The following is a 26,999-nucleotide window of genomic DNA, read 5'->3' on the forward strand; positions in this document are numbered from 1 at the left end:
ACGATAGCCAGGACATGGAAGCAACCTAAATGTCCATCAACAGATGAATGGCTAAAGAAGATGTGGCACATATATACAATGGAATATTACGCAGCCATAAAAAGAAATGAAATTGAGTTATTTGTAGTGAAGTGGATGGACCTAGAGTCTGTCATACAGAGTGAAGTAAGTCAGAAAGAGAAAAATAAATACCGTATGCTAACACATATATATGGAATCTTAAAAAAAAAAAAGTACTGATGAACCTAGTTGCAGGGCAGGAATAAAGATGTAGACATAGAGAATGGACTTGAGGACACAGGTAGGAGGGGGAATCTGGGGTGAAGTGAGAGTAGCATCGACATATATACACTACCGAATGTAAAATAGTTAGTTAGTGGGAAGCAGCAGCATAGCACAGGGAGATCAGCTTGGTGCTTTGCGATGACCTAAAGGGGTGGGATAGGTAGGATGGGAGGGAGGCTCAAGAGGGAGGGGATATGGGGACATATGTATGCATATGTCTCATTCACCTTGGTGTACAACAGAAACTAACACAGTATTGTGAAGCAATTATACTCCTATAAAGATCTATTTAAAAAAAAAAAACACAATGAGACACCACCACCTTATACCCATTAAGATGGCTCTTATCAAAAAAAACCAAAAAACAAAAACAAAAAAAACCACAGAAAACAACAAGTGTTGGTGAGGATGTAGAAAAATTGGAACCCTTGTGCATTGCTGGTGAGAATGGAAAATGGTGCAGCCACCATGGAAAACAATATGGTGGTTCCTTAAAAAATTAAACATAGAATTTCCATTTAATCCAGCAATTCCACTTCTAGGTATATACACAAAAGAAGTGAAAGCACAGACTCAAACAGATATTTGAACACTAATGTTCACAGCAGCATTATTCACACTAGTGAAAAGTGGAAGTAACTCAAGTGTTTATAAAGAGATGAATGGATAAACAAAAAGTAGAATATACATATGATAGAATGTTATGCAGCCTTAGAAAGGAATGAAATTCTGACACTTAGTAACAACATGTCTTGAAGACATGATGCTAAGTGAAATAGACCAGACACAAAAGGACAATATATATTGTATGAATGCACTTATATGAGGTACCCAGAGTAGTCAAATTCATAGAGACAGAAAGTAGACTAAAATTTTCCAGGGGTTAGGGGTAGGGGGTAATAGGAAATTATTGTTTTATGGGTATAAAGTTTCAGTTTGGGATGATGAGAAAGTTCTGGAGATGAATAGTGGTGATGGTTGCACAACAATGTGAAAGTACTTAATGCCACTAATATGTACAGTTAAAATGGGTAAAATTTTATGTTGTGTATATTTTACCACAATTAAACATATAAAATTTTTAAAATTATTTGTTGAAAGATTTGAATGAATGTTTTTTCCTTTTTGCTGCAATTGCCAGGAATTTTAATATTAAATGAAATAATTATGACTATGATTCCTTCTTTTCATAATTGTGATTTTCTATTTTGATGATCATTCTAGACAGATAACTCATTATAGATTTTTTGATAAGCAGGCATGACTATAGATTTTTAGAATATGAATAAAAAACAAAGGGAAAAGAAGCCATTTTGTTTTCAACCCAGTGGAAACTCCTGCTTTGGAATTCTACAGATCTTTGTTCACACCTTCATTATGTCACTTCATACATCTCATGGTAATTTGTTCCTTTTTCTGTTTTTCTCAATAGTCTATATGCTGAAGGCAAGCTACGTCTTAGTCAATCCTATGTCACCCAAGTTTAGCAAATTTACTGGCATCATCAATAATTAATTAAGGAATGTGTCTTATCCTGAGATACAAGGATTCTAATTCAGAATGGTGGCTGAGAGAATAATTTGGGGGAACAGCAACTGAGGGAGATTGCTGATTAATTTCAACATTTTCCAAAAACTAAGAGGTGAGGTTAACTGCAAGGAAAAGGGGAACAGGGCTGGGGTCAGGGATTTGAAGAGCATACATGCCATGTCTTTAAAGTAATCCTTACTTTCTGTGCCATCTGCTTCTACTTGCTCTTCTCTGGGTTTCTGTTTAAATTTCATGTTTCCAAAGTACAGGATGGCTCCAGTGAGTTTATAGGATCCGTACTTCTCATCAGGAAGAAAGCCCAAAATGTCCATGGCTTGCTGTAAAAAGAGAAGCAGATGGCCAAGTCTTCATTTGCCTAATGGCTGCAGTAAGCACCTCACCCCCGCTGTGTGTCACACCTCCCTCCACTCAGTGGGCTGTGGGCTGCCAGGAAGACAGATCACCACAGCCCCAAAGTGAAGTGTGACAGCTCTGTTCAAAGCAATGCAAATTGGCCCTGTTGGTGCTTGGTCACCCGCAGTCTGCTTATCCCTTTAAAAGAGAATTAGGAAGGCTTATGACTTGACTTGTTTAATTTCCAGTAGTTTTAGAACTTTCCTCGGCTGCCCTGCCCCCATCCTCTCCTTTCCAATAATCTATCATTAACTGGCTATATGACCTAAATTATTTTGCCTTTCATGGTTATGGAAGAAAGTAGCACCATATCTGATAGGTTGCTTATTTCTGGGATCCCATATGTTCTCCCAACTTTATTCCAGATACATTTTAAAGACTGGCAAAAGGAAGTATTTAAGAAAAGAAAAACCATGTCACCAAAGAACCGCATCCTAGGAAGCCACTGCACATGGTAAGAAGTGTGTTCTCACACACTCCAGGAGGATGGAAATCGGTACAATCTTTCTAGTGGTTAATTTAGAATATGTATCAAGAGACTATAAAAAATTCATAATCCTACCCAGTAATTTCACTTTTAGGAATCTAGCATAAGGTGACTCTGATATATAGAAAAAGCACTCACCAACAAAGACATTCACCACAGTAGGAAAAAAAAAAAAAAACCCACAACCTTGAGTCTAACAGTAGGAGAATGATTAAATAAACTATAGAATTAATGTCTGATAAAATATTAAGTATCCATTTAAATGTTTATGAAGTTTGTAATAACACTAAAAATGCTTAAGAATAATCAAAAATGCAAACTATATATCACATAGCATATGCAGTATGATTATAATCTTTGATTTTAAAAAAACCACCAAAACAACTATGTAACAACAATCCCAAATAGAAAAAAAGACTAAAAACAGTGGTTGTCACTGAGTTGAAGCATCTTCCTACTTTTCCATATGTACCGAAGTCACTATATTGACAAAATAAATAAGTATAAAACTTTGGACAGAAACCGTCCTGGAGGGGCTCCTTCCACTCTCCACCCCCAGGGGAAGGAAGGTCACTTCTCCAGGATCCTTTGGAAGAGAGGAGATCTGAGATGCTTTCTTTCATTTCTCATTGTCATTACCAGACTTTGATAACTAACAGGCCTTACATCTGTGGCCAGCAATTCTTCAGCATCATCCGAGCTCTCCAGAGCAACTGCTCCATGAGAGCAACAGTGAAAGTCAGAGGGATTTTCAGACACCAGGAGCATATCTGCAGTGGGAAAACCATCAGTTAAACAGCTTAAAGAAATCCACAAGGCTTTAGAAAATAAGTGACCAATATTCACAGTTTACTCTTACGGCTTACAGCATACTTGTAAACGAGCCAAAATAAAATCCATATTCTACACCCAAACCTCTGCAATCAATTTCTGCCCTCTATTAACTTGTCAGTCATGTGTTAATGCCTCCCAAGAGAAGACCAGGCAGGCCAAATCTGAAAGCAGATTCAATTGCAGCAGCTTGAATTGGTGTGCAAAAAAAACAGATAATGCATGTTGGCGAAACGTTGAAAACAGGAATTTGGCCTAGATACGTGGTTGAGGGCCAGAGTGGTTTGTAAATTATAACAGGCCTGAGCTTCAAAAGCTAGAAAGCAGGCCGACCCTGGGGTCAGCACCCAGGGAACATTAGCAGTGTAATCCTGTCACATCACGTCCTCCCTATTAGGAGGCTGAGTCTATCTTTCAAGGGATCCATAAATCAGCTACTGTGTTCAGTGCTGCACCTCTGATATGTCTAAGACTCCTGATGTGATTCACTTAGTCAGGAAGCATAATGCAAGCTGAAGCCAAGGCAAGCTGTCAGCAGCACATCTGCAACCGAAGTGGCCAAATCACATTAACCTCTTAAAGCCTGACACTCGCTCCCAGTGAAGTTTTTTGAGCCAATCAGAGTTTTGTTTAGCACTCAATGAAGTGAGGCTCTAATATCTTGAACCCCAAATCTCAGAAACAAAGAAATTGGGCTACGTGAATGTTCATAGCAGCTCTATTTGGAAGCAACCCAGATGTCCATCAATAATTAACAAAACATTGTCTATCCACACAATGGATTATTATTACTTAGCAAACAAACGAATGAACTATGAATATGTGCTACAACATGGAAGGATCTCAAAATAATTATGCTGAGTGAAATAAGCCAGAAAAAGAAGAGTATATACTGCATGATTCCATCTTATAAAATTCTAGAAATGCAATCTAATCTATAGATTGCAGAAAGCATATTAGTGACAGAAAACATATTAGTGGTTTTCTAGGGACTGGGTTAGGAGAGGAGGGCTTGAGGGAGTGAGAATGGGCAGGAGGGAGGGATTACAAGAGACAACGAGAAGACTTTTGAATGGATACATACATTATTTTGATTGTGGTGATGGTTTCACCTCACAGATACACATGTCAATACTTACACTTAGGTCAATAATACTTTGATAAAGCTATTGGATAAAAGTAATTGGGCTAGCCCAAAAGAAATCAGGCTGAATGCAAGTACAATATATAACTTAAATAGAAATATAATTCATAATAATTTTTTAAAGTATTTACTTCAGTGGTGATTCAAATGTCCCTGAAATGTTACTACTTCTCAGGAATCTCCTTATATTCTTCCTTATGCTTCACTTTATATCAACAAATATTTGTTTGAGATCCAAAATATGCCAGACATTATTGTAAGTTTTAGGGATACATCAGTGAAAAAAAAATCCCATTCCTGCCCTCATAAAGCTTATATTCCAACAGGAGGAGACAGAAGTAAAAAAAAAAAAAAAAAAATGAGTAAAATATATGACATGTAAGATAGTAATTGCTATGGAGATAAATAAAAGCAGGGAAAGGGAGTAAAATGTGCTGGATATGCAGAGTTGCTGTTTTTAATAGGGTGATCAGGGAAGGCCTCCACAAGGTCAAGTTTGAGTTATGGGAGAGAATCATGGATAAGTAGGGAAAGAATGTTCCAGAAAGAAAAAAGCCAATGCAAAGGCCCTGGGGTGGAAGGTTGCCTGGGATTTTGAGTGGCTACAGTTGGTCAAAGAAGGGGTAGATCATGAGGTCAGAGGGGCATCAAGAGTGCCTCATAGGCTATGTTGAGGATTTGGGCATTTCTGGTCTATGTGAGATATGAAGCCATTACAGGTTTTTGAGCAGAGGAGTGACATGATCTGATTTTTTTTTTTTAATTTACTAAGGCTGCTGGTTAAAGACAGAGGGACAGGGTGGAGCAGGGATACCAGGAAAGGGTTAATTCAGGACAGAGATGATGGTACTTGACTGGGAGAATAACAGCAGACATGGTGAGAAGTAGCCAGAGCTTGGGTTTTGAAAGTAGAGTCAACAGGATTTGCTGATGGAACAAATGAGAATAATGTGGGAAAAAGGCTGATCAAGGATAACTCCAAGGGTTTGTGCCCAGGCAAGTGGAAGGATGGAGATGCCTTCAGCCACCTGGGAAACACTGTGGTAGGAGCAGGTCTTGCGGGGTGGAGTTCAGGAACTAGGCTGTAGGCATATGAAGTTTGAGACGCCTATTCAACATCCAAGCAGAGACATAAAAGAGTCAGTTAGCTATCAGTCTGAAATACTAAAGAAAAGTCTTGACTCATGATCCAACTTTGCAAGTCATCAGATAGAAATCTTTAAAGCGGTCAGTCTAGATGATCTATCACCACAAGATAGAGCCAAGGACTGAGCCCCAGGGCACTCTGAAGTCATAGACTGGATGAAAGAGAGAAACCTGCAAAGCTATGCCCAGAGATTTAGGAGAGAAACAAGGGAGGGTGGTATACTAGAAGCCAAGGGGGGGAGATTTTCAAGGAAGAGGGAGTCAGCAGGGGTATCAAATACTGTCCCGACTATATACTGTCAATAATCTCTCTATATATTCTTTTGCAAGGTTCATTCATGACTTTACTGATGACTCTCTCAAATCTACATTTATTTTCTGAGCTCCAGACCTAGTCTCCAACTTCCCATTGGACATTTCAATGTGGATGGCCATAGGTAGCTTAAACCCAACATTACCACACCAGATCGATGATGTTTTCCTTATCTTCCCTGAAGCTATTCCTCTTCTGTGGTTCCTTATGCCAGTGAATGTCACCACCACACCCAGGCCAGACATCTGGGTGCTACAATGTCCTGTCCCTTCACCTCCTTCACAGCTCAGATACAGACATCATCTCCATGTCTTTCAAATCAAAGCATTTGTTTAATCTTTTTTCTCTACCATAGGTATATGCTATGGGAGGACGTAAGGATACAAAACTAAAATAGTCCTTTCCCTCGAGGAGGCTAGAGGAATCACACACCTAAACAGTGCAGGAAACACTGCCTTGTGTCTTTAGGGGGTGGGGCATGTTTCAGTGGCTGACTCATTAAAAAAAAATCTACTTTCCAAGATTGCTTTGCCACGAATTACCTGTTAGATCATTCTAGATCAACCTTTTATAGAATTTTCATTTTACTCTCATGTTTATTATGTCATTTTTGATCATTTTCATCCTGGTCATGATGATCAAATGTGCTATATCTGACATTATTTTCTGCATGTTAAATATAGGAAAATGGAAGGCTAGAAAGGCTCACTACTTGCCCAGGGTCAAATTAATGATAAAATGAATTTAGAACACAGTCTCTAGTGTTTCTGTTAGACTACGCCACCCACTACTGAAACCTGTATGAGTAAACATGACGGGATTCCATTTCCTCCTTTGTCATAGACAGAAGGAGGGTCTTACTTCTGTGCAAGCTCAACACTGGACAAACACAGAGGGAGACAGAGCAGGGGGCAAGAACGCCACATGCCCAAGGACGAGAGGACCAGGTGGAGGAAAGAGCCAAGATTCAGGAGGGGGCTGGTAATAAGACAGAATGGTGAGCCCAAGTGCTATATATGCATTTCTCCCTCAGCCCCTCCCCGCTTCCAGATGCATTATTTCTGGACGTCACTCAGCACACCCGATGGACTTTCCTTCTATCTCCTTACAACTGGAAACATGGCTGCCGCAATGGTAACCATTCCCTGGAGCAGCTGCCCTCAGCATGAAGTGGTGGCTCCAGAGAATGTCAAGGCTAGAAGCATGAATGAGGAACTCTGAAAGGCCTTTAGATCAAACATCTCCCCCACCCTGGGCCTTATCAAAACTTATTTTCAAGGAACAGTAAATTTTAACTGGTTTGAGGTTTGAGGTTATCTCAGCGGAGTATCATGTAAACGGGGATTCCTTTATTTAATTAATTTCTTTCTACCACAGGAAATGGCCTTGAGAGAATGAGAAAAAAAACTAAATGCATTTTTATGAGACACTATTGGAGTCAGAGAGACTGTCTAGGCCAGTAAGGGCCCACACGGAAGATTGTTGACCAGGCTGGGGCACCTGGAGGACGGGAGGAGGCAGGTGGGGACAGGGGGTGTGTCAGGAAGGTTGATGGTAGGGCAGAAAGAGAGGGAATGAGGGGATGCTAAAGGTAAAAGTCAACTGCTTCACAATTCCAAAAAGTGCAGGTGTCAACCGTTATACAGGTTTATTTCTAGGGCCCACTCTCCAGTAGGAGATGCAGAGAACCCATTAAGGGTGAGTGTTTCATCACTCAAGGCTTTGTTTCATGTCATCCTGACATTAAATTTTACTTTCTGAATGGCTGAATGTTCTCCAAGACGGTGCTCACTATGGAAAGGAGTGAAGCTGACACTGGGCCAAAAATAAACAGTTTAGGATCTCACAAATGAAGTTCTGTAGCTAGTGCCTCTATGCCACATCACCCGTCATTACCTGTTCCTCAGTGCTGCCGTGTACAGCTGAAGAGGTTGTGCACTGCCCAACTCCAGAGAGAATCATTCACATAGTCTATGGTTTGAAATGCATTCTCTGGAGTTGGGAAGCACACAGTCTGCACAATCATACACACATCTTATGCCCCCTAATAATCAGTGGGGAGAAAGTGAGTAAAGATATGAGACTAGTTCAAGAGAGACTTAATGGGTAAAGAGGGTAAACTGAATATGCTCCAGAATAGGAGGTCCAGACTCTGACCATTTCCTTCCCCAGAGGCATTCAGGGCACCAGTAGACATTCTCAGGCGCACCTCTTGGCAACCACCACTGTGTATTACTGTCACTTTATGGATTGAGTTCTCAGAGCATTAGGCAAAGTGTCAAGGATTCTAAGAGTCAAGGACTTGTTTCCTGACCTCCCCTCCTGAAGTTTACACAACAGTTGAATAGCAAGAGTGCATGATAAATAAATATAAAGAAAAAAATCAAATAAAAGAAGAGTAAAAGGAAGATATACACCAGACCAAGATATACAGATGATGTTGAGAACTAAAGTATTTCAAGGAGCCTTATCTGAAGGGACTGGGGAAGTGGGTTCTAGCTGTACCTGGAACAAGGATCAGCCTTAACTGAAAGGAAAGGGGAGATGAGATCTTCCAGGCCAGGTAGAGGCTAAATGAGGACTGGCTCTGGGGTGACACATCACTCCATTTCCTTGGCTCCTTCAGTGGGTGGCCAGCCTCTGCTGTCATTTTTCACACCCGATTCGTTTGTCATACACAAATGCTCCTATTTTTGGAAATTTGGACACAGTCCTCATACTGCTAAGCTCTGCCCTCTTGTGTCACTCCTCAGGACACTCTAAAGCTCTTCTTCGGCAGCCATGAATAGAAAGAGTTTAAAAATTTTAAATACCCCAAAGAATGACAATTGGTGCCATAAACAAATGAACTGACAATACCCAATTTGCACCACCAGATGTCAGCCTTTGTACACTAATCAATTTCAGCAGCCCACAGACTGACCAAAGTACATGAATTCACGATAAGCATGAATTTTCCATAGCAGCCCAGTCTTCAGATGGTTCTATTAGTAAACAGAGAAGCTCCAAAAAATCTTGCGGTCACTGTTGGCACTCACATTGGACCCTATGTGTCAGATACCCTGCACAGCATAGAAATCAGTGTCAAGAATGTTAGATTTGGCAGGGCTAGTCAAAGGAAGACCAAAAAAAAACAACAACAAACAAAAACAAAAACAACCTGTTCCAGGGTTAGGTAGAGGGAAGGTGGGAAAGAGAGTAGATGCTGCTTTCTTATCACCAGCTGCACCCATGGCAAAAATAACTGTCCACTTTGTAGAGCTTTCTCCATTTGGTGAGAACAATTTGGAGTTGAAGACCATGTAGTCAAAACGCTGCTGGATTTATACCATACTTCATTTAAGCATAATGGGCTAGAGGGGATTGTTCCCCATCAATTTGCTCACCTGGATCTCCAATCTCATCCCACAGTCACTCCTGTGGGAGTACTGTTGTCCTCAGTGACAGATGCAATACCTTTGAAATCCAATCAGCTTGTCAATCTCTCCTTCCAATGACTTTCCATAGCACTCGAGATGTAAACTCTCATCATAACCTGGAAGGTGCTGCTTGGTCTGACCCAGCCTATCTGCCCGTACATTACACCCTCCACCCCTCCATTCTGCCCCCCACGATGGCCATTGTTCTATTCCAAGAATAAACCAAATGCATTCCTGCGTCAGGGCCTTTGCACTCACTGTTACTTCCTCCTGGAAATTTCTTCCTGGAAATCTTTGCCTACTTGTTCCCTTACTCATTTAGGTATCTGGAAAAACATTGCCTTCTTCTTCCCCCCCACCTCCCTCGCCAAGAAGCTTTCGGGATCTTAGTTCCTTAGTTCCCTGACCAGGGATCAAACCCGGGCCCCTGCAGTAGCAACATCAAGTCCTAACCACTGGACAGCCAGGGGATTCCCAAAACATTGCCTTCTTAGAGAGGTCTTATCTGACCCTTCTATCTAAAATATAACCTCCTGGGGAGTTCCCTGGTGGCCTAGTGGTTAGGATTCCAGGCTTTCACTGCCGTGTCACCTGGGTTCAATCCCTGGCCAGGGAACCGAGATCCTGCAAGCTGTGTGGTGCAGCCAAAAAAATAATAATAAAATAAAATAAAATAGCAAAGGAAAACATAAACAAGATGAAAAGACAACACTCAGAATGGGAGAAAATATTTGCAAATGAAGCAACTGACAAAGGATTAATCTCCAAAATTTACAAGCAGCTCATGCAGCTCAATATCAAAAAAAACAAACAACCCAATCCAAAAATGGGCAGAAGACCTAAATAAACATTTCTCCAAAGAAGATATACAGATTGCCAACAAACACATGAAAGAATGCTCAACATCATTAATCATTAGAGAAATGCAAATCAAAACTACAATGAGGTATCATCTCACACCGGTCAGAATGGCCATCATCAAAAAATCTACAAACAACAAATGCTGGAGAGGGTGTGGAGAAAAGGGAACCCTCTTGCACTGTTGGTGGGAATGTAAATTGATACAGCCACTATGGAGAACAGTATGGAGGTTCCTTAAAAAACTAAAAATAGAACTACCATATGACCCAGCAATCCCACTACTGGGCATATACCCTGAGAAAACCATAATTCAAAAAGAGTCATGTACCACAGTGTTCATTGCAGCTCTATTTACAATAGCCAGGACATGGAAGCAACCTAAGTGTCCATCGACAGATGAATGGATAAAGAAGATGTGGCACATATATGCAATGGAATATTACTCAGCCATAAAAAGAAATGAAATTGAGTTATTTGTAGTGAGGTGGATGGACCTAGAGACTGTCATACAGAGTGAAGTCAGTCAGAAAGAGAAAAACAAATACCGCATGCTAACACATATATATGAAATCTAAAAATATTTAAAAATGGTTCTAAAGAACCTAGGGGCAGGACAGGAATAAAGATGCAGACATAGAGAATGGACTTGAGGACATGGGGAGGGGAATGGTAAGCTGGGACGAAGTGAGAGAGTGACATGGACGTATATACACTACCAAATGTAAAATAGATAGCTAGTGGGAAGCAGCTGCATAGCACAGGGAGATCAGCTCGGTGCTTTGTGGCCACCTAGAGGGGTGGGATAGGGAGGATGGGAGGGAGATGCAAGAGGGAGGAGAATTGGGGATATATGTATAGCTGATTCACTTTGTTATAAAGCAGAAACTAACACACCATTGTAAAGCAATTATGCTCCAATAAAGATGTTAAAAAAATAAAATAAAATAACATCATCCAAACCCCATTTCACTCCATCTCCTTACCCACTTTATTTTTCTCTATAGACCTACCATTCTCTGAAATTATATGTTTCTTTGTTTACTTGTTTGTTACCGTCTTCCATACTAGAATGTAAGCTCACGAGGGCAGGGACCTGTGTGTCTTGTTTACTTCTCTATCCACCATGCTTAAAAAGCAGTGTATACATAGCAGCCCCACAATAAATATTTGTTGAGTGAATACAAGAAATTTGTTCTCTTACCCTACAAGTTGCTTTTCCATTTCTGTTCATGGCACTACTTTTACCATAGTCAAATTACCAAACTTGGGAGTATTTTTGACTCAACATTTTCCCTCATTTCTACATTTTATCATTGCCTAGACTTTTCTATTCTTCCATGAGCCCATCCCCTTGCCCTCTATTCCCACAGACAGTGCCTTAGACAATTGTCTTGTCATCTCATCCTGGGACTATTGCAATCACTTCCCTCAGTATGTCTGCCTCCAGTCTATCCTGCCCATCACACCAGCCTAACTGCCACTGCCCTCAACAAATCACGACCTCCTATTACCCCGTCCCGCCCCACAAAACACAGGAACACACACACACACACACACACACTCACACACACACATGCACACAACACCCTCCCAACTTCCTGAGTTCAGACACCATCAGAATAAAATCTCTACTATTCCTCTGTGAAAATCCTTTCCTCCAGTTCATCTGGTCTCTCTGTTCCCTGATATTGCCTTACCTTTTCCTGACATTGTGTACACTGTTCCTCTTACCGGAAATACCCTCCACACATTACTCTGGTTACATCCCCTTCCCATTCTCCATATCCCAACCCAAGTCCTCCTTTCTTTATAAAACTCCCATTAACCACTAAACACCATGGCGATGTCTCCCACCTCTAGCCTCTTGTCTCTAGCACACACTTAAATGATTAGTGGTTTTAATCATTTAAAGCTTTAAAATTATCTAATGCTTTTTACACAGAAACACACACACACACAAGCATGTGTGCACACATGCATACACACACATTCATTTACCTCTGCTGGGCATCCTACCCACCTCCAAATACTACCAAATTGAAAAAAAGTGTTACCATTTACTCTCTACCCATGTAAAATTATAGAACATTGGTTCTAAAATTGGTTCAATTTCTTAAGTTTTAGGATGAACAAACTGAGTCCTAAAGAGGCTAGGAGACATTAAACAGCACTTTTCCAGTTCCAGTAATCTGACTATTGTCTCTTGTTTTAGAATGAACTTCAGCTCCAGAATAATACACTTACCATGAAGTTCTTTTTTCCCAGACAGAATTTGATAGAATATATGGTAGTTCCTCTCTCCAGGCTGCTGGAAAACCACCCGGGATTTTTCAAGCAAATCTGCATGATGAGACATGAGTAAAGATTCCAACGTAGGTGTAGAAGAAAAGTAATTAGACAGTGCTGTGGCTACTTACAGATGTCGATGTCTGCAGATGACAGCTTGCCTCTGGCACAAAAGTGCATCCCGATGAACTTGCCCTGGGTGGACACAGAACACAGTCTCCTATTGAAACATTCCAAGCAGTTGCAATGGCTTCATTACACACATCACTCCCAAAGTGATTACTTGCCCCAAAGTTAAAAAAACGCAACACGGGTCTGTGATGGCACCAGTTAATGTCGAGAGGCAGCTGGGGTGTCATCAGGACTAGCCGTGGTCCTGGAGTCTAGCCTCAGACCTGCTGATTGCTGGCTGTGTCTTCTTTTTTTCTTCTTCTTTTTTTTTTTTTTTATTGAAGTGCAGTTGATTTAAAATGTACTAGTTTCAGGTATACAGCAAAGTGATTCAGTTATACATACATATATATGTATGCGTGTGTGTGTATATATATATATATTCTTTTTCACATTCTTTTCCATTACAGCTCACTACAAGACACTGAGTATAGTTCCCTGTGCTATACAGTAGGTCCCCATTCATTATCTATTTTATATATAGTTATGCGTATATATTAACCCCAAACTCCTAATTTATCCCCGCCCCCTTGGCTGTTCATTCTTGCGTGCATTATAGAATCTCTCCGGGCCTCAGTGTTCTTATCTAAAAATGAGAAAAATAATATCTGCTTGGCGTATTCTTCCATTTATTAAACAGACATTCGTTGAGCATCTGCTATGATCCAGAAAACCTGCTAGGCACTGGAGATACCACATTAGAAAACTAGGTGTGTTCATGGCTCTTCTAGATTCTAGGTGTAAGCAGCTAATGTAACAGCTCTAATGTAGGAATATTTGGTGTGTTTTGAAATCAAAAGAAAAGGCAGTTGTGCAGGAGTGTAGCAAGTAAGAGAAAAGGGGGCAGAAAACGGAGTCTGAGTATAGGCAGGCAGCAGGCACCGTATCAGGTAAACCATGTGGCCACAGGAAGGAATGGGGTTTTATTTTGTGCTGAGAAGACATTGGGAGGTTTCAAGCGAAGAGTAACATGATCTGACTTGTGTTTTAAACACAACTTTGACATGAATAATAGATGGGGCTCCCTTCCTTCCCGGTCAATGAAAAGCCATAAGATAGGATCTAGTGGGGCAGAGAGTCTGCCCAGGAGTGACAGAGCCCAGGTGCATCAAGAAGCAGCCAAGGAGGCAGTCCAGGGGGCTAGAGCCCGCAGGATGAGGATGTTGGTGCAGAGGGGAAGGCAGACTGGTAGACGTATACCCATGCAAGGAAGGAATCAGACCAGGACTGCAGCCAGGCAAGAGAAGGAGAGCAGCCAATACAAGGTGATTAAGCCATTAAGTTAAAAAATGCAGGCTACTGGGAGTCACACACACAAACATACGCATGTATATATATACACATATACGTGCACATATGTGTACCTCTATGCATATGTACATTTACATATAAATATGTGTATTGTCAACTGAAAAAAATGCACAACCTAAAAGTTGAGAACTATGTTTATTCGGTGGACTTTCTGAGGACTTAAGCCCAGAAGACAGCCACTCAGGTAGCTCTGAGGGGCTGCTCCGCAGAGGTAAGGGAGGTCCCTGGATGTATAGGAGTTTTTACAACAAAAACCAGGTAGTTAGAACATCGAAAGACTACTGCTAATTAAAGAAAATCAGACATCTCAAGTTAATGAATTTAGTACTTTTCTATGTATGGGAAGATGCAAGAGTCTGGCTCATTGAAATTGTTCCTTTGATATGCACCTTAACTGTCTAGGGCCAATATCTTGCTTTTCTCCAACCTGAATCCCCTCAGGGTGCACAGTGGTGGGGTAGGGGGTGACTACAGTGGCTGATGGCTGCAACATCCTTTTTTACTGATATGTCAGGTGACATTCTTCGTTCATAGTATACATACAGAGTATTAATCGAAAGAATTTAACCTGGATTTCTTGATTTTTTTGAACCCCCTCTTCTCTTTCCTTCTCCCTTCTTTCCTTCCTTCTTTCCATTCATCCATTTTGTTTACTTTGCTTTTCTACTTCTTTCTTTCCTTCTATCCTTCCAACTTTTTTCTTGTTCTTGGTCTTTTTCAGTTGCTTTCTTTCCTTATTTACGTTTCTTTCTACTTACTGTTCTTTTCTTTCTTCCTTTTCTTTTACTCTCTTCCCTTTCCTTTTTCTTCCTTTTTTCCCTCCCTCTCTTCCATCCTTCCTTTTGCCCTCTCGGTTTTTTGGTTTTTTTTTTCAGCTTTCTTTCTTTCATATTTAAGCGGAAAATCCCTCCACATTCTTACAAATCCCAAATCTAGCAGTTGTTTTATTGCCCAGTATTAGTACCTGCTATGCAGCCGGACATCGCAAGCAGATGTAAGTGTAGTCAGGGCAACTCTAAGGCTTTGGAGGGAAAACAGCCAAATCAGCAGGAGGCTGTTATTTAATTATGCCTAGAGACTCAAACAGGAAGCCTTCTGCAAATTTCCTTGTAAATTATATAGTGGCTCCCTGCCACTCATTCTTGGCATAAAACGGATTAGTGAAGCTTGAGTTTGAAATCCAAATCCTTCTTCTATCATGGGACTGCTATTTATCAAAAACTACTTTAAAAAGTGCTTTCTCCCCGTGCCCCCCAAAAAAATCCTCAATGAAAAATATGCGGGGGCAGGGAGGCCATAGGCAAGAGTAGAAACAATAATTGTAGTAAGTGAATTTGGAAGTGCTTACTAAAATGACTTATTACAAGGAGTATAGGAAATTATGAAGGAGAAAGTATTTACAGATCTGTAAAATGTACTAAAATATAAAACATTATTAGAATTTGCTGAATGAGCTTCCCTACTGGGAGTAGAAAGGAATTTGAAACTATTAAGATAAATATTTTCTTCCTGAAACTGACCAAACAGCAGAAGCTTCTCAAGTACATATTTCTATGTATTTTTAATTGTCTTAATGATGAAACTGGTGGACTTTCTTGAGGAATCTAATATTATGAACATTAATCAATAACCTTCTTTGATGTGCTAAAAATGTTTTTGGATCTGTGTGTTCAGGCATGAATTTTACCATTTGCTAAAAACTAAAGACTCTGATATATTGCTCAATCATGTTACTTACAAAGCGAGAGGAGTTGTCATTTCTCAGGGTTTTGGCATTTCCAAATGCTTTCAAGACAGGATTCACTCGTTTGATTTGATTTTGTAGAGTCCCCTGGGATACAGGTAGGAGAAATACAGCTGATGAAACTTTTCCCAGAATTCTGTAATATGGCAAGCCCTCCATACCCTGGTCAAACCTCATTCTTGTTTAGGTAACCAGTAGCCAAAAACTACTTCCAAATTTGGTGATGAAAGGTTATTTTGGAATGGGAACTCAAAAATAGATGGATGAAAGATTGATAATATATGACGCCCCATGACTTTTGTGGGAGTTCATTTATTTGCAATGCTTCTCTTTTGGTTGGCATTGGCCTGAGTAGAAGAAAACTGATATTTTACCAAAGTAAACAACAACAACAAATACCATAGCCTATTTCCAAACTTCGTTCCATATATTCCCCCTCATTGCTAATCTGCCTCTCTTCCCATTCAATCCTCACACCTGGAAATTTATCCAAAAATAATACTGCAGACGCAGCATTATTAAATTACATTTTTGCTTGTTATTATTCTTAAGTAACCTAGAGGTTCATACCAAGCAGTGACTTGAAATGGTATTATTGGTCTTGAATTTGAATCATATTGGCTCAGGCTGATGGACCAAAGCAGGTCACCTACACTGAGTGAGTGCTAATGACCACTTAGCACCTAAACTGCAACATAGCTTTGTTTTTTTCCAGTCAGCCTCAAAGATACATTTTATGGGGGGCATTTTATAGTATGTGGTATTTCAGAATTTATAGATTTACAAATACTATATTCCTTCTATGTATTATGGGTCTACTGTCCTTTAAATAAATAAAAGGGCTACATAAGCAAAATTTTTCATAGAATTTTTATGTATTATGTATTGTGTTATGTATTATCATAGGGCTCAATGGTTAGACCAAACAAACAAATGCACACAAAACAACCTAAAATGTACACACAAATGAAGTAATATCTAGTGAATAATAGAATTCAATGATACCTAGAGAAATCAATCAAATTCAGGAACGTGGTGGTTGGAAAAGAAACTTTCTATGGTGTGGAAATTGGACTAGATTGCTATTTTGATATACTTCTTATCTTGCAAATACAGCAGGAAACATCTACGATCATACTGAAAAAGCAAAGCAGCAATGTCAGACATAGATGAGAGGCTCCAACAGCTCAGTAACTCATTGATTTTGAGTTTTGCTCAGCATTATCTAATCTTATTTTGCATACCAACTCTCATGGTCTAGGTATCCTCAGATTATTACCATCAACCTGTTAATGGAGCTAAACAAAGTAAGCTGAAGCAAAAATTACCAAGGATAAAAATAATTAGAGAAAGAGAGAAGGTAGAGTTTTCAGAACCTAGAATGTGATTGAAGTTGAGGGTACATCCATTGGGCATTTGGGGTTTGGTCCAGAAGTTAGTGGTAAAGGAAGCAGAGTTCTTTCTATTGGTACATATTTGAGGGATTCTGACATCTCACAGTAGCTAAAGAAATACCACAAAGAAGATATTCAATATTAAGAAATATCAAAAGTGGTCATTCAAGGCATTGGTAACCCTAGTTTTGGGGGAAGGTGGTTTGGGTCTTAAGTAGCTAATTCTCAGAGGGTCCATGCAACAAAGATCAGGCCAGTAAATGCCCCTTGAAACAGATCTGAAACAAATTATGTAATTTAATGTTTTCGGGTTATTGGTTCAGAGTACTTGATGATCCTCCCAAGAGGCAAAGGAAAAATGGGGAAAAAGAATTTTCTATAATTTTTTAATTGTTCTATGGTGCAGTTTCCTCCTTTCTCCCCATAAGTGATCGGGGCAGAGCCTCCATGATTAGCAGATAGGGCCACCCACCTTTTCTGCCAAGATGTATAAACACTTACTGGCTTTTCTCTTGATTCACCCGTGGTTGCTATGGTGGCAAAGTACTAGATAATATGTTTGGTGTTCACAGTCTTTCCAGCACCTGATTCTCCTCTATGATTGGAAATTCAATGACACAGTTAACTGGTTCAGATTATAAATGCAATGAAAGATAAATAATTTTAACCATATAAACTAAGGCAAGAGGGAAAGTTTTATAGAAAAGTGGAACTTAAGAGGGAACTTGAAGGAGATGCAGACATTTAGTTGGTTGGGAGAAGGAGAAGGACATCTCAGGCTGGAAAAACATCATGAGCAAAAATCTGGAGCAGGGAAAGATCAAAGACTTTATAAAAATAAGAAGCCTGTTCCTCATGGTCCTGTTAACAAAAAGCTGAAGAGTATCTTTGCTAATTAGAGATAGGTCTCCTCACCACCAACTGTTCAAGAGATTGTCACATATGAAGGCTACAATCACATGGACCTGGCCTTTACCTTTGATAATCAGGTAACTTTGTAATGTGGAGAGGACACAACGGTGAATTTATAGCCTCTCACCCAAAGCGTCATAGGATCAAGGCCTGCCTTTATCTGCCTGAAACTCCAGAAAATGGTCTATCCTCTCTGCAAAGGGCTGAACTTTAACCACCTTTCTAACTCTAAGATTCTGAGACCTATTATTTTTCTGGGGATGGCTGAAGCCAATGGACAGCCCAACACATGAGGCGGCAGCATCACTGCATAGGAAAGGCAAGAACTTGAGCATTTGACTGCTTCTTGAGTCCCAGCCTCTCCCCTCAACCACCATGTTGACAGTTCACCTGGCCAGCCAATGCTCTTCCCGTCAAAATTAGCACACAATATGGTATCAGTGAAATCCTTTCCATCCTTCTTCTTCACTTCCTTTTCTTGTCCCTCTAAGCCTCACCATCTTTTAGTTCCCACTACTTAATGTACCTTGGCCTGCCCCATTCTGGCTGCTCACAACACCATGTTATCTATTCTGTGGTCATACCCACTGGACTTTCAGTCTTTCCGCCCAGTTAGCCAGACCAGAGAACTTTGAAAATGATCATTTGGACAGGGAGCTCTCTCCATCAAGAAAATGATTAAGACCAGCATGTGCACCGCAGGTTCCAAAGGATCTTCTAAAATGGGAGGCAGCCTAGCTGGCACCATATTTGGCTAATCACTGACTAAAGTGTTATGACAATTTCCTATCTTACTCTTGCCTAGAATGTATTCGGTATCTAAAGAACAACAATTCAAAGGCAGTGAATTTATGTTTCATATCCAGTGAAATGTGTCTGTTTTGATTGAAACTCTCACTGCTGGCCAAAAAGAAAAAGCAAGGCAAACACTTAACGTGAAGAGTACAGACTGATTCTTTCAATCTACAAAAGAAAGGAAAATGTCAGATCATTCTTCTACCAGAGCTGCCATGTATTGGTATGAACTTATTCAACATTTCCTTGGTTACAGTTTGAAGTCAGACACAAGGAGAAGGATTTGCTCTGTATACAGTTAGAAAAAATACCATTTCAATGGTACAAAGTAAAATAGATTTTCTCTTGACTCTATGTAGGCCAGTCATAAGATCATACAAATTCTATCACTCTTTCCTTGCTCCAAATACAAATGGTAAATGACGAATGGTTGACATATCGCTATTTTAAGCCTTTTATTAAGCCTAGTATAATAATAGCTACAAAATAACCTTTGTGCCAGACATTCTAGCAGGTACTTTTTGTAATAAGAGCTGACATCTACAGGGGGCTCACTCTGGGCCAGACACTGGGCTGAGCACTTTCAAGGCATTATCTCACTTAATTTGATATGTGAGCTAATCGTCCCCATAACCCTAGGAGGTAGGCCCTATTTTGCCCACGTTTTATCCAGAAGGAAACGGAGGCTTCAAGTGATTAGGCAACTATAAAGGCCATGCTCCGCTCACAATGCCTATCTGCCTCTTAGTGACACGGAGAAAAAGTAGATCAGATATTTTTACCCTTCATTTTGTAGGGCAGCCACTTACTGTGAAGCATAACCTGAAAGGCATTACTGGCCACAGCGAAGATGTAAGGGGGAGCCTCTGATCGCCTCTTCCCTTTGTAGACAGCTGCCACTGCTCTGTGTTACACTGGAAGCCACTTTTGAGGGTTGATGCTCACACAGGAGAGACCCGAATATATCTGACAGAAGATCAGAAAAGATTTCTGAAAACAAGTTAGGAATACTTCCAGGTTTGTCAGCTCTTTCAATGTCAGGTAACATTTGCTCGAATATTTACTTATAAAGGAACTAAAAGAAAGAGAGCTTTTGGATTCTTGCACAGCAGGGACTTCTAATAGGAAGAGACAGAACCAGGTTAGAGTAACAAGGGGGCCTGGGATTACCTCTCCGCTGGGAGATCTGTCAACCACTAACTTGTCTGACACACACACACACACCTTTTGAAGACAAGGAGGATGCTGACAGCAGGCTTGTTGATTTTGGTAACCAGCTCTCAGGCATTTGAGGCCCAAAGGGAATCTGTGCCTCAGGAAGATTAGGAAGCTGATGCTTAAGGCACTGGGGTAGTAGCTCACGTGGGTCACTCAAACCGTGGTGGCTGGACTGTGGCTATGATATGTGCACGTCTTAATCGCCAGAACCTGTGAACGGGATCTTATTTGGAAAAAGGATCTTTGCACGCGTAATTAAGGTAAGGATCTCAGGATGATATCTGGATGGGCCTTAAATCCAACAGCTAATCACCGTATAAGAGACACACAGAGGAGAAGGTGATGTGGAGATGGAGGCAAAGATTGGAGTGACGCGGCCACAGGGAATATGCCAAAAGCCACCGGAAACCAGCACAGGTAAGGAATGATTCTCCCCTAGAGGCTCCTGAGGGAGTGTGACTGCTGAGTTTATTTGATCTTGGACTCTGGCCTCCAGAACTGTGACAGAATAAGTTACTATTGTTTCAAGCCACCCTGTTTGCGGTAATTTTGTTACAGCATCTTAGGGAAACAAAGACAGTCACACCGTAAATCAGAGTGCCCAGGAGCAAGCTGGCTACATGGCAAGGCTGCTACAGCAATGGGTCCCAAATGCCATCATCTTTACCTAATCTGCTCAGCACAGCTCCTGCTGAATAGATTCTGAGTGAATTAAAGAAGCTGAGCAACCAATCATCACCAATTTAATGAGGATGAAAAAAAATTATTCCATTTATTGAGCACTAACTAGGTAACAGGCACTGAACTACATGCTTTACATTCTTTTATTTATCCTCCAAGCTACCATGGAGAGACAGGCATTATTATCCCACTTTACAGATAAGGTGACTTCAAGAAGAAAACTACTAGTAAGAAACAGAGGTGGCATTTGGACACGGGTCTATCATGCTCCAAGCCTCATGCCTTTACTTTAGTATGAAAACCTGTGGGAAGGGATATGAATACTGACCAAATAAAATTGGGGAAACGCTAAGACAATGTCCCTTCCCAGTGGGCATTTCTCAAGGATTATTCTCATATGAGTATGCTTAAATTCAATATCTTTTTCACCCAAAAGAGGGCTGGGACATCGCCAATGTGATGCCAGCATTCTGTTTCAGGAGTGAACATATACGCGTACATAGATCATCCAATGGCTATAGTGCCTCTTCAGGGAGTGCAGCACAGATGCTTCATTGAGGTGAGTCAGCATTGCCATGTCTTCAATCATTTCAAACTCTGGGGGATTCATCTGCTGGATTTCGTCCTCCTTGACACTCAGACTCTTCAGAGAGGAGAAAAATGTAAGATATATTCCCCTATTTCTTCTATGCTCATTCATTTTTGCCATGCACTGGGAAGAATTTTCAAGGAGTTAAGAAAAAGATGCCTCACTAGAGGATGGAGCCAGAGGAAGTTAAACCAACCTGTTTTTTCCAAGAAACAGGTGTTCCTCCGACTCATGTTCTCTCCTTGCCTGAAGATAAAGTTTTTTAAAAGTGTTTTTGTTGAATCAAAATTTTCTAAATTGCAGTGCCCTGATCCTGTGGCTCCTCAGACTCCGATTGCCCCTGAGAGAACACACATTATATTGCACATGATCTAGCCCCTCTCTAGATGTCTCAACACAACCTAGAGGTTTAGAAGAAGGAATTTAGAGTGAACGATCAAGGGGGCAGACTCATCCTTCCAGACTTAGTTTAAGACCTATTCTCTTCCTCAAGCCTTCCCCAACTCCCCCAGCTCATTATTTTTCCTTCCTTAAGTACCATATACATAACCTGTACTATCTTGATAGTATTAACTCTTGTGTATGTTTTAATAAGTGGCTGTGTTAAACTATTTCCCAGCTAGATTATAAGCATCTTAAGAAGCAGTCTAGATGTTTTCTTCTTCTAAAGTTATTAAAGCCCTTATCACAATGCTAAGGACACAGTAGGTACTCAATAAGTATTGATATCTTAATTAATATGGCTGCATTGCTACTACCAAATAGTTGCTTAGAGTTACTCTCAGAAGTTTCCTAACCTCATTTCCTATAGCCCTTTTCCTTGATTAATGCATATTGGTGTCAGCTGATTGCTCCATTTAATCCCAGTTGGTAATAGCTGCTTCTTCTGAGGCTCCCACACTCTCAATATTCCTGATCTCATTCCTATCCATGGTCTTCTTTGACATTGTTCAAACAGTAATCCCTTTTCTTTTGAGTCCCTTTCAGTTTCCATATTTCATGGACTCCTTCTCTCCCGTAGAACATAATCAGGTCTCTTACATCGAAAACCTCCCCTTAGCTCTGATTCTATTTTTCTCTCCTTTCGTTACCAACTTTAAGTATTACTCTCCACCCACTGGCTGTATTGCCTTTGTTAATGTTACAAAGACCAAAGGTGATTGGAAGTGTAGTCACTTCTAACATCAGGAGGAGGAAGCCTGGAGCCAGGGGGATGCAGAGTGGGGCTGGGGGGAATGGGACCTCCATTAGATGGTGAAAGGTCAAGCAGAACAAAACCACCCACCTTTAGACTCCTCTTTCTACATCATTAACTTATTGCTTTCATGTTCTTCTTCCTATGATTTCTTTCATAGTTGTAACCACATTATATTCACAAATCACCATAAATGCTGTTAAAAAGACAGCAGTTTTAAAAAATGTGCTCAGAAGAACAAACTTCTCATCTGGAGGCCTAATAAAATTGAACTGGACACAATCAAGAAAGTGAAAAGACAACACACAGACTGGGAGAAAATAATTGAATCCCTTAGTTTCCTTATTTAAGACATTCTGAATTTTTCCCTTGCCTAAATATGTATATTCCTATTGATAAGGACCAAGTTCTGCCCTAAATTCCATTAATTAGTTATAAAATCTACCTAACTTGTGATTTTTTAAATGTACAGACACCATCAGGAAGGCATATAAGACACCATAAGTGGTAGTTTTTGAGTGGCCTCCAGAATTTTACAATTCAGATGGCAATGCTTTAGATCATAAATTGTCTAAATACAAAGATAAGGGCATGAAAAAGACAAACTTTCTTGATAATGATCGTACCTGTTTGTTACAGGATGTGGCTTGTTATGGAGTTGGGAAGGGCAGAATTGGAAGGAGATTGGTGAATTGCATATGGGGGCAGGAAATCATCTGTAAAATCTATAATGAAGTGTTCATCCAAGTCAGGGCAGAAATAGGGCCCAATTCTCTGCCATGGAGCTGGCAGGCACCTGAGGTCAGTGATGCAGGCAAAGGTTCTGAGAGTAGGCTGTCTGTACAATACTGCCCTGTTGCTCTGAATACCTTGGTGACAGGGAGAAGGGGTTGGGGACTGTTACAGCCTCACTACACATTCTCTCTATGACCCCTCACAGTCTAACTTATGCCCCAACACTTGACCTAAGCTTCTCTTTCAAAGGTCATAGGTGACCTCCTAATTCTGAAGATCAAGGCTCTCTCCAAGCCCTAAATCTCTTTCTCTAGCATTTGACATTACTGACCATTCTCCCAATTCTTGGATCCTATGACACTGTTCTATTTTTATTCAGATTATCCCACTCTTTCCTGATCCTACAAACATAGCTTGCTTCACAGTTCCTAAGGTCATTATTTACTCCAAGAGGCACCTTTAAAAAAGAACTTGAAATACGATGGAAGAAGTGGAAAAAGTTGTGCATTCTAGAGTCAATGAGCTTTACCACTGGCAGCCGGTTTACTCTGATTCTTCAATGTTCGTCATTACATCTTTGACAGTTAAGTGGAGGAGCTTCTTAAAGATTAATGAGGGCCCTGCGCGTCTGGGTTGTGGAGCCGTCGGCCGTGGTCTCCTGCGCAGATGGGCTCAGTGGCCTAGCGCCCCGGTCCCCGCCGTCCGTGATCGAGCGCCGAGGCCCGCAAGGGGTCGCCGCCGAGGTTTCCACCAGCCCACAAGCAGGAGCATGGCAGCCATCCCCTCCAGCGGCTCACTCGTGGCCACCCACGACTACTACCGGCGCCACCTGGGCTCCACTTCCAGTAACAGCTCCTGCGGAAGTGCCGAGTACCCTGGGGAAGGCATCCCCCACCACCCCGGTCTCCCCAGAGCTGACCCGGGACGCTGGTGGGCTAGCTTCTTTTTCGGGAAGTCCACTCTCCCATTCATGGCCACAGTGTTGGAGTCCCCAGAGCACTCAGAACCAGCCCAGGCCTCCACCGGCATGATCACCTGTGACCTGGCTCGGGAAGCCGTGGGGAAGCAGCAGCCTGGCGGCCAGCCTGGCCAAACCAACTACAGGCCCCCATCCTGAGTGGCCACCACCAGCTGCCGGGCTTCCTCCCAAGGCGCTAGGCTCATCAGAGCCCCCCCTCCTTCCCCTCCCTGAGAGTGAGCAGGCTGCAGCCAACAGAAGCAGTTGGGTTTTTAATATCAAAACAGCAAAACACCAAAAAGGAAGTTGAGAGAACTCCACTCTTTACTATCCAAGCCACATGAGAGCCTTCCCGGCACCCCCTAACCTGTGCCTTGCACCAAGTAGAAAATAAACTCCAAGCAGCCAGCAAAAAAAAAAAAAAAGAAAGAAAATGATTAATGAGTTTTCTAAAGTGTATCAGTGGCATCTCCTACCCCAGGTTTTTAACAAAACAATTGGAGAAAGGACACACCTAATTATTAAATTAAATAGAGAACTTAGTCACCAATGGGCTGAAATAAAGATTTCTTTACCTTTCCAACTGTTGTCTCAACAATTATTCTGCCATCATCTCCACTCCCTTTAATCTCAGCCTCAACATAAGCGTTCTTCACATCATGAATCCAGCATTTCTTCTTCCCTACAGAGGGGAAAAAAATGGATTTTTAACTACAGTCCCTGTAGGAAATGTACATTGGACACTTTCATACTGATGGACATGGTCTCATTTCTGCTAAGTCTGCTTGTTGACCTGGCGTCACCAATATAGGAAGTTGCAAAGTTAGATAAAATCATGAACGCTCACCCTGAAGATAAACCCACATAAGGACCGTTTAGGAGCAAGAAGCGTTTCAGCAAGTGGAGATTGGGAACATTTTGCTACAAGACGGTTACCTGCCAAAGCCTTACCCACCCCTCCCAGTCCCCACACTTACCTCCCACTCACAGCCCCAGGTGCTTGGTGGTTGGCCTGGTGCTCTTACCCTTCCCAGCTCCCCTCCAAAAAACTTCCCTCAGAAACGTCTGGTTGCAACTAAGTGAAAATTTAGGTTAGTGGCCATGTCTGTCTGTCAGGGTTTCTTTAGACCTTATTTTTAACTTTGGAATGAAAGCCTGCTAAGAGAATTATATGGTAGACTTGGAGGGGGGAGAATTGAGGAGAGAGAATATGGATTATTTCTGTCATACAGCATAACTGATTCATATTATTTTTCCCCATATATTATTTTTCTCTCCCCCTGCCTCCTCAACCCCAATGTCTCATGCCTTAGCAAAGCAGCCCTCTGCAAAGCGATCAACCAATAAGAGGCTTTGGGTGACACGAGCCAGAATTCTTATGAACGTCTGAGGCAGCTTCTCTTGGCCTTGCTGGGATGCTTCTCAACTCCTCTCCCACCTGAGGCAGATCGCTAGGGAAGATGAATAAAAAAGAGTCTCTTAAAGGAAAGTGAGTCTTACCAGAAGCTCACAGAAATCCCCATTCACAGCTCCTCAGGTAGATAGGGGGGAGGGGGCAAGGAGAGCATTTGGCTGGAAGAGGGAAAATCTGAGCCCAGGGCTGTGGGATGCACAGGGGAGACCCCACTGCAGCCACAGCACTGGCGGGTAGTGCCAACTCCATCCCACCTCCCCAACACGTGAGTCACAAAAGCTATCGAGCCTCACTGCTGCAGGGTGGGCAGCCTCGCCAGACGCTCTCCCCAGAGGTGGACGATAGGACTTGAGGACTGAGTGTGGAAGAAGGAGGTGAAGCTGGGCAGCACGCACCCCTCTTCCATCACACTTGTCTCTGAAAAGAATTTTATTGCTCACTACTTTCCTGCCATCACCACCTATACTGTGCTCTCTTTCCCTTTCCCTGGTTACAACCGATTCACCACTCAAACTGCTGGGCAAGAGGATTTTTGTATTCCCATCTGATTGATTTTGCATTTGCGTCTACTTGTTGTTTGCATTTTAAATACTGGTTTTAATTGTATTGATTATTTTGGTGTTTTTGCAAAAGCGAATTTGGCTTTGTGTTATGTCTATGAAAATAAGCTTGTTTTTGAAAAGCACCCATTTGCATACATTGTGTGTGCTTAAGGTATTGCATTTTAAACCAAGTGTTATTACTTGAAAGAAACATGGGTACCACCTGGTACAGATTTCCCTTTTGTCATTTTTATTTTTTTTAGAAAAAGAACCTGGGAAGAGAGATTAAGAGAGTTGTCCACAGTCACATAGCTAATTAGTGACAGTCATTAGAATAATGACACTAGAAATTAGATCATTTACCTCCTAAATCAGAGCTTTTCCACTAAAGCATTCTTCCTCTATATTATATGCTGAGCTTTTTTCCCTCCAGTTTTTCTCTCAGAAATTATGTTCATCACCTGCCTCATGATTAGCTCTTTCTTTTATCACCTCTGGAAACAGTGGGAGAGAAGAATTTTTGGAAGCACTTACCTACCGGAGACCGAGTCCCAGAGAAGGATGGTTCTGAAGATGAAGTAAATAAACTCAGTCAACTTTTAATTCCTTGCATTCTCATGAATA

At 41.2% G+C, this 26,999-nt stretch overlaps 2 protein-coding genes across 2 annotated transcripts in view; one reads left to right on the plus strand and one right to left on the minus strand.

Moving 5' to 3' along the window:
• MYH15 (myosin heavy chain 15) overlaps positions 1–26,999 on the minus strand; it is a 170,418-nt gene that overhangs the window by 141,257 nt on the left and 2,162 nt on the right. The window contains 10 exon segments of the mRNA XM_061193051.1: positions 2,015–2,153; positions 3,383–3,486; positions 12,675–12,770; positions 12,848–12,911; positions 15,937–16,029; positions 17,838–17,931; positions 19,184–19,211; positions 19,853–20,009; positions 21,442–21,585; positions 24,995–25,101. Of these exon segments, the coding sequence (XP_061049034.1) occupies positions 2,015–2,153; positions 3,383–3,486; positions 12,675–12,770; positions 12,848–12,911; positions 15,937–16,029; positions 17,838–17,931; positions 19,184–19,211; positions 19,853–20,009; positions 21,442–21,585; positions 24,995–25,101 (1,026 nt within the window).
• Positions 24,093–24,839, plus strand: LOC133093292 (pancreatic progenitor cell differentiation and proliferation factor-like). The gene is given in 2 exon segments (XM_061193052.1): positions 24,093–24,557; positions 24,559–24,839. Coding segments are annotated over 2 exon segments (498 nt in total). The 5' UTR covers positions 24,093–24,230; the 3' UTR covers positions 24,730–24,839.

This window comes from Eubalaena glacialis, chromosome 6, assembly GCF_028564815.1.
Source record: "Eubalaena glacialis isolate mEubGla1 chromosome 6, mEubGla1.1.hap2.+ XY, whole genome shotgun sequence".
Classification (NCBI taxonomy): domain Eukaryota; kingdom Metazoa; phylum Chordata; class Mammalia; order Artiodactyla; family Balaenidae; genus Eubalaena; species Eubalaena glacialis.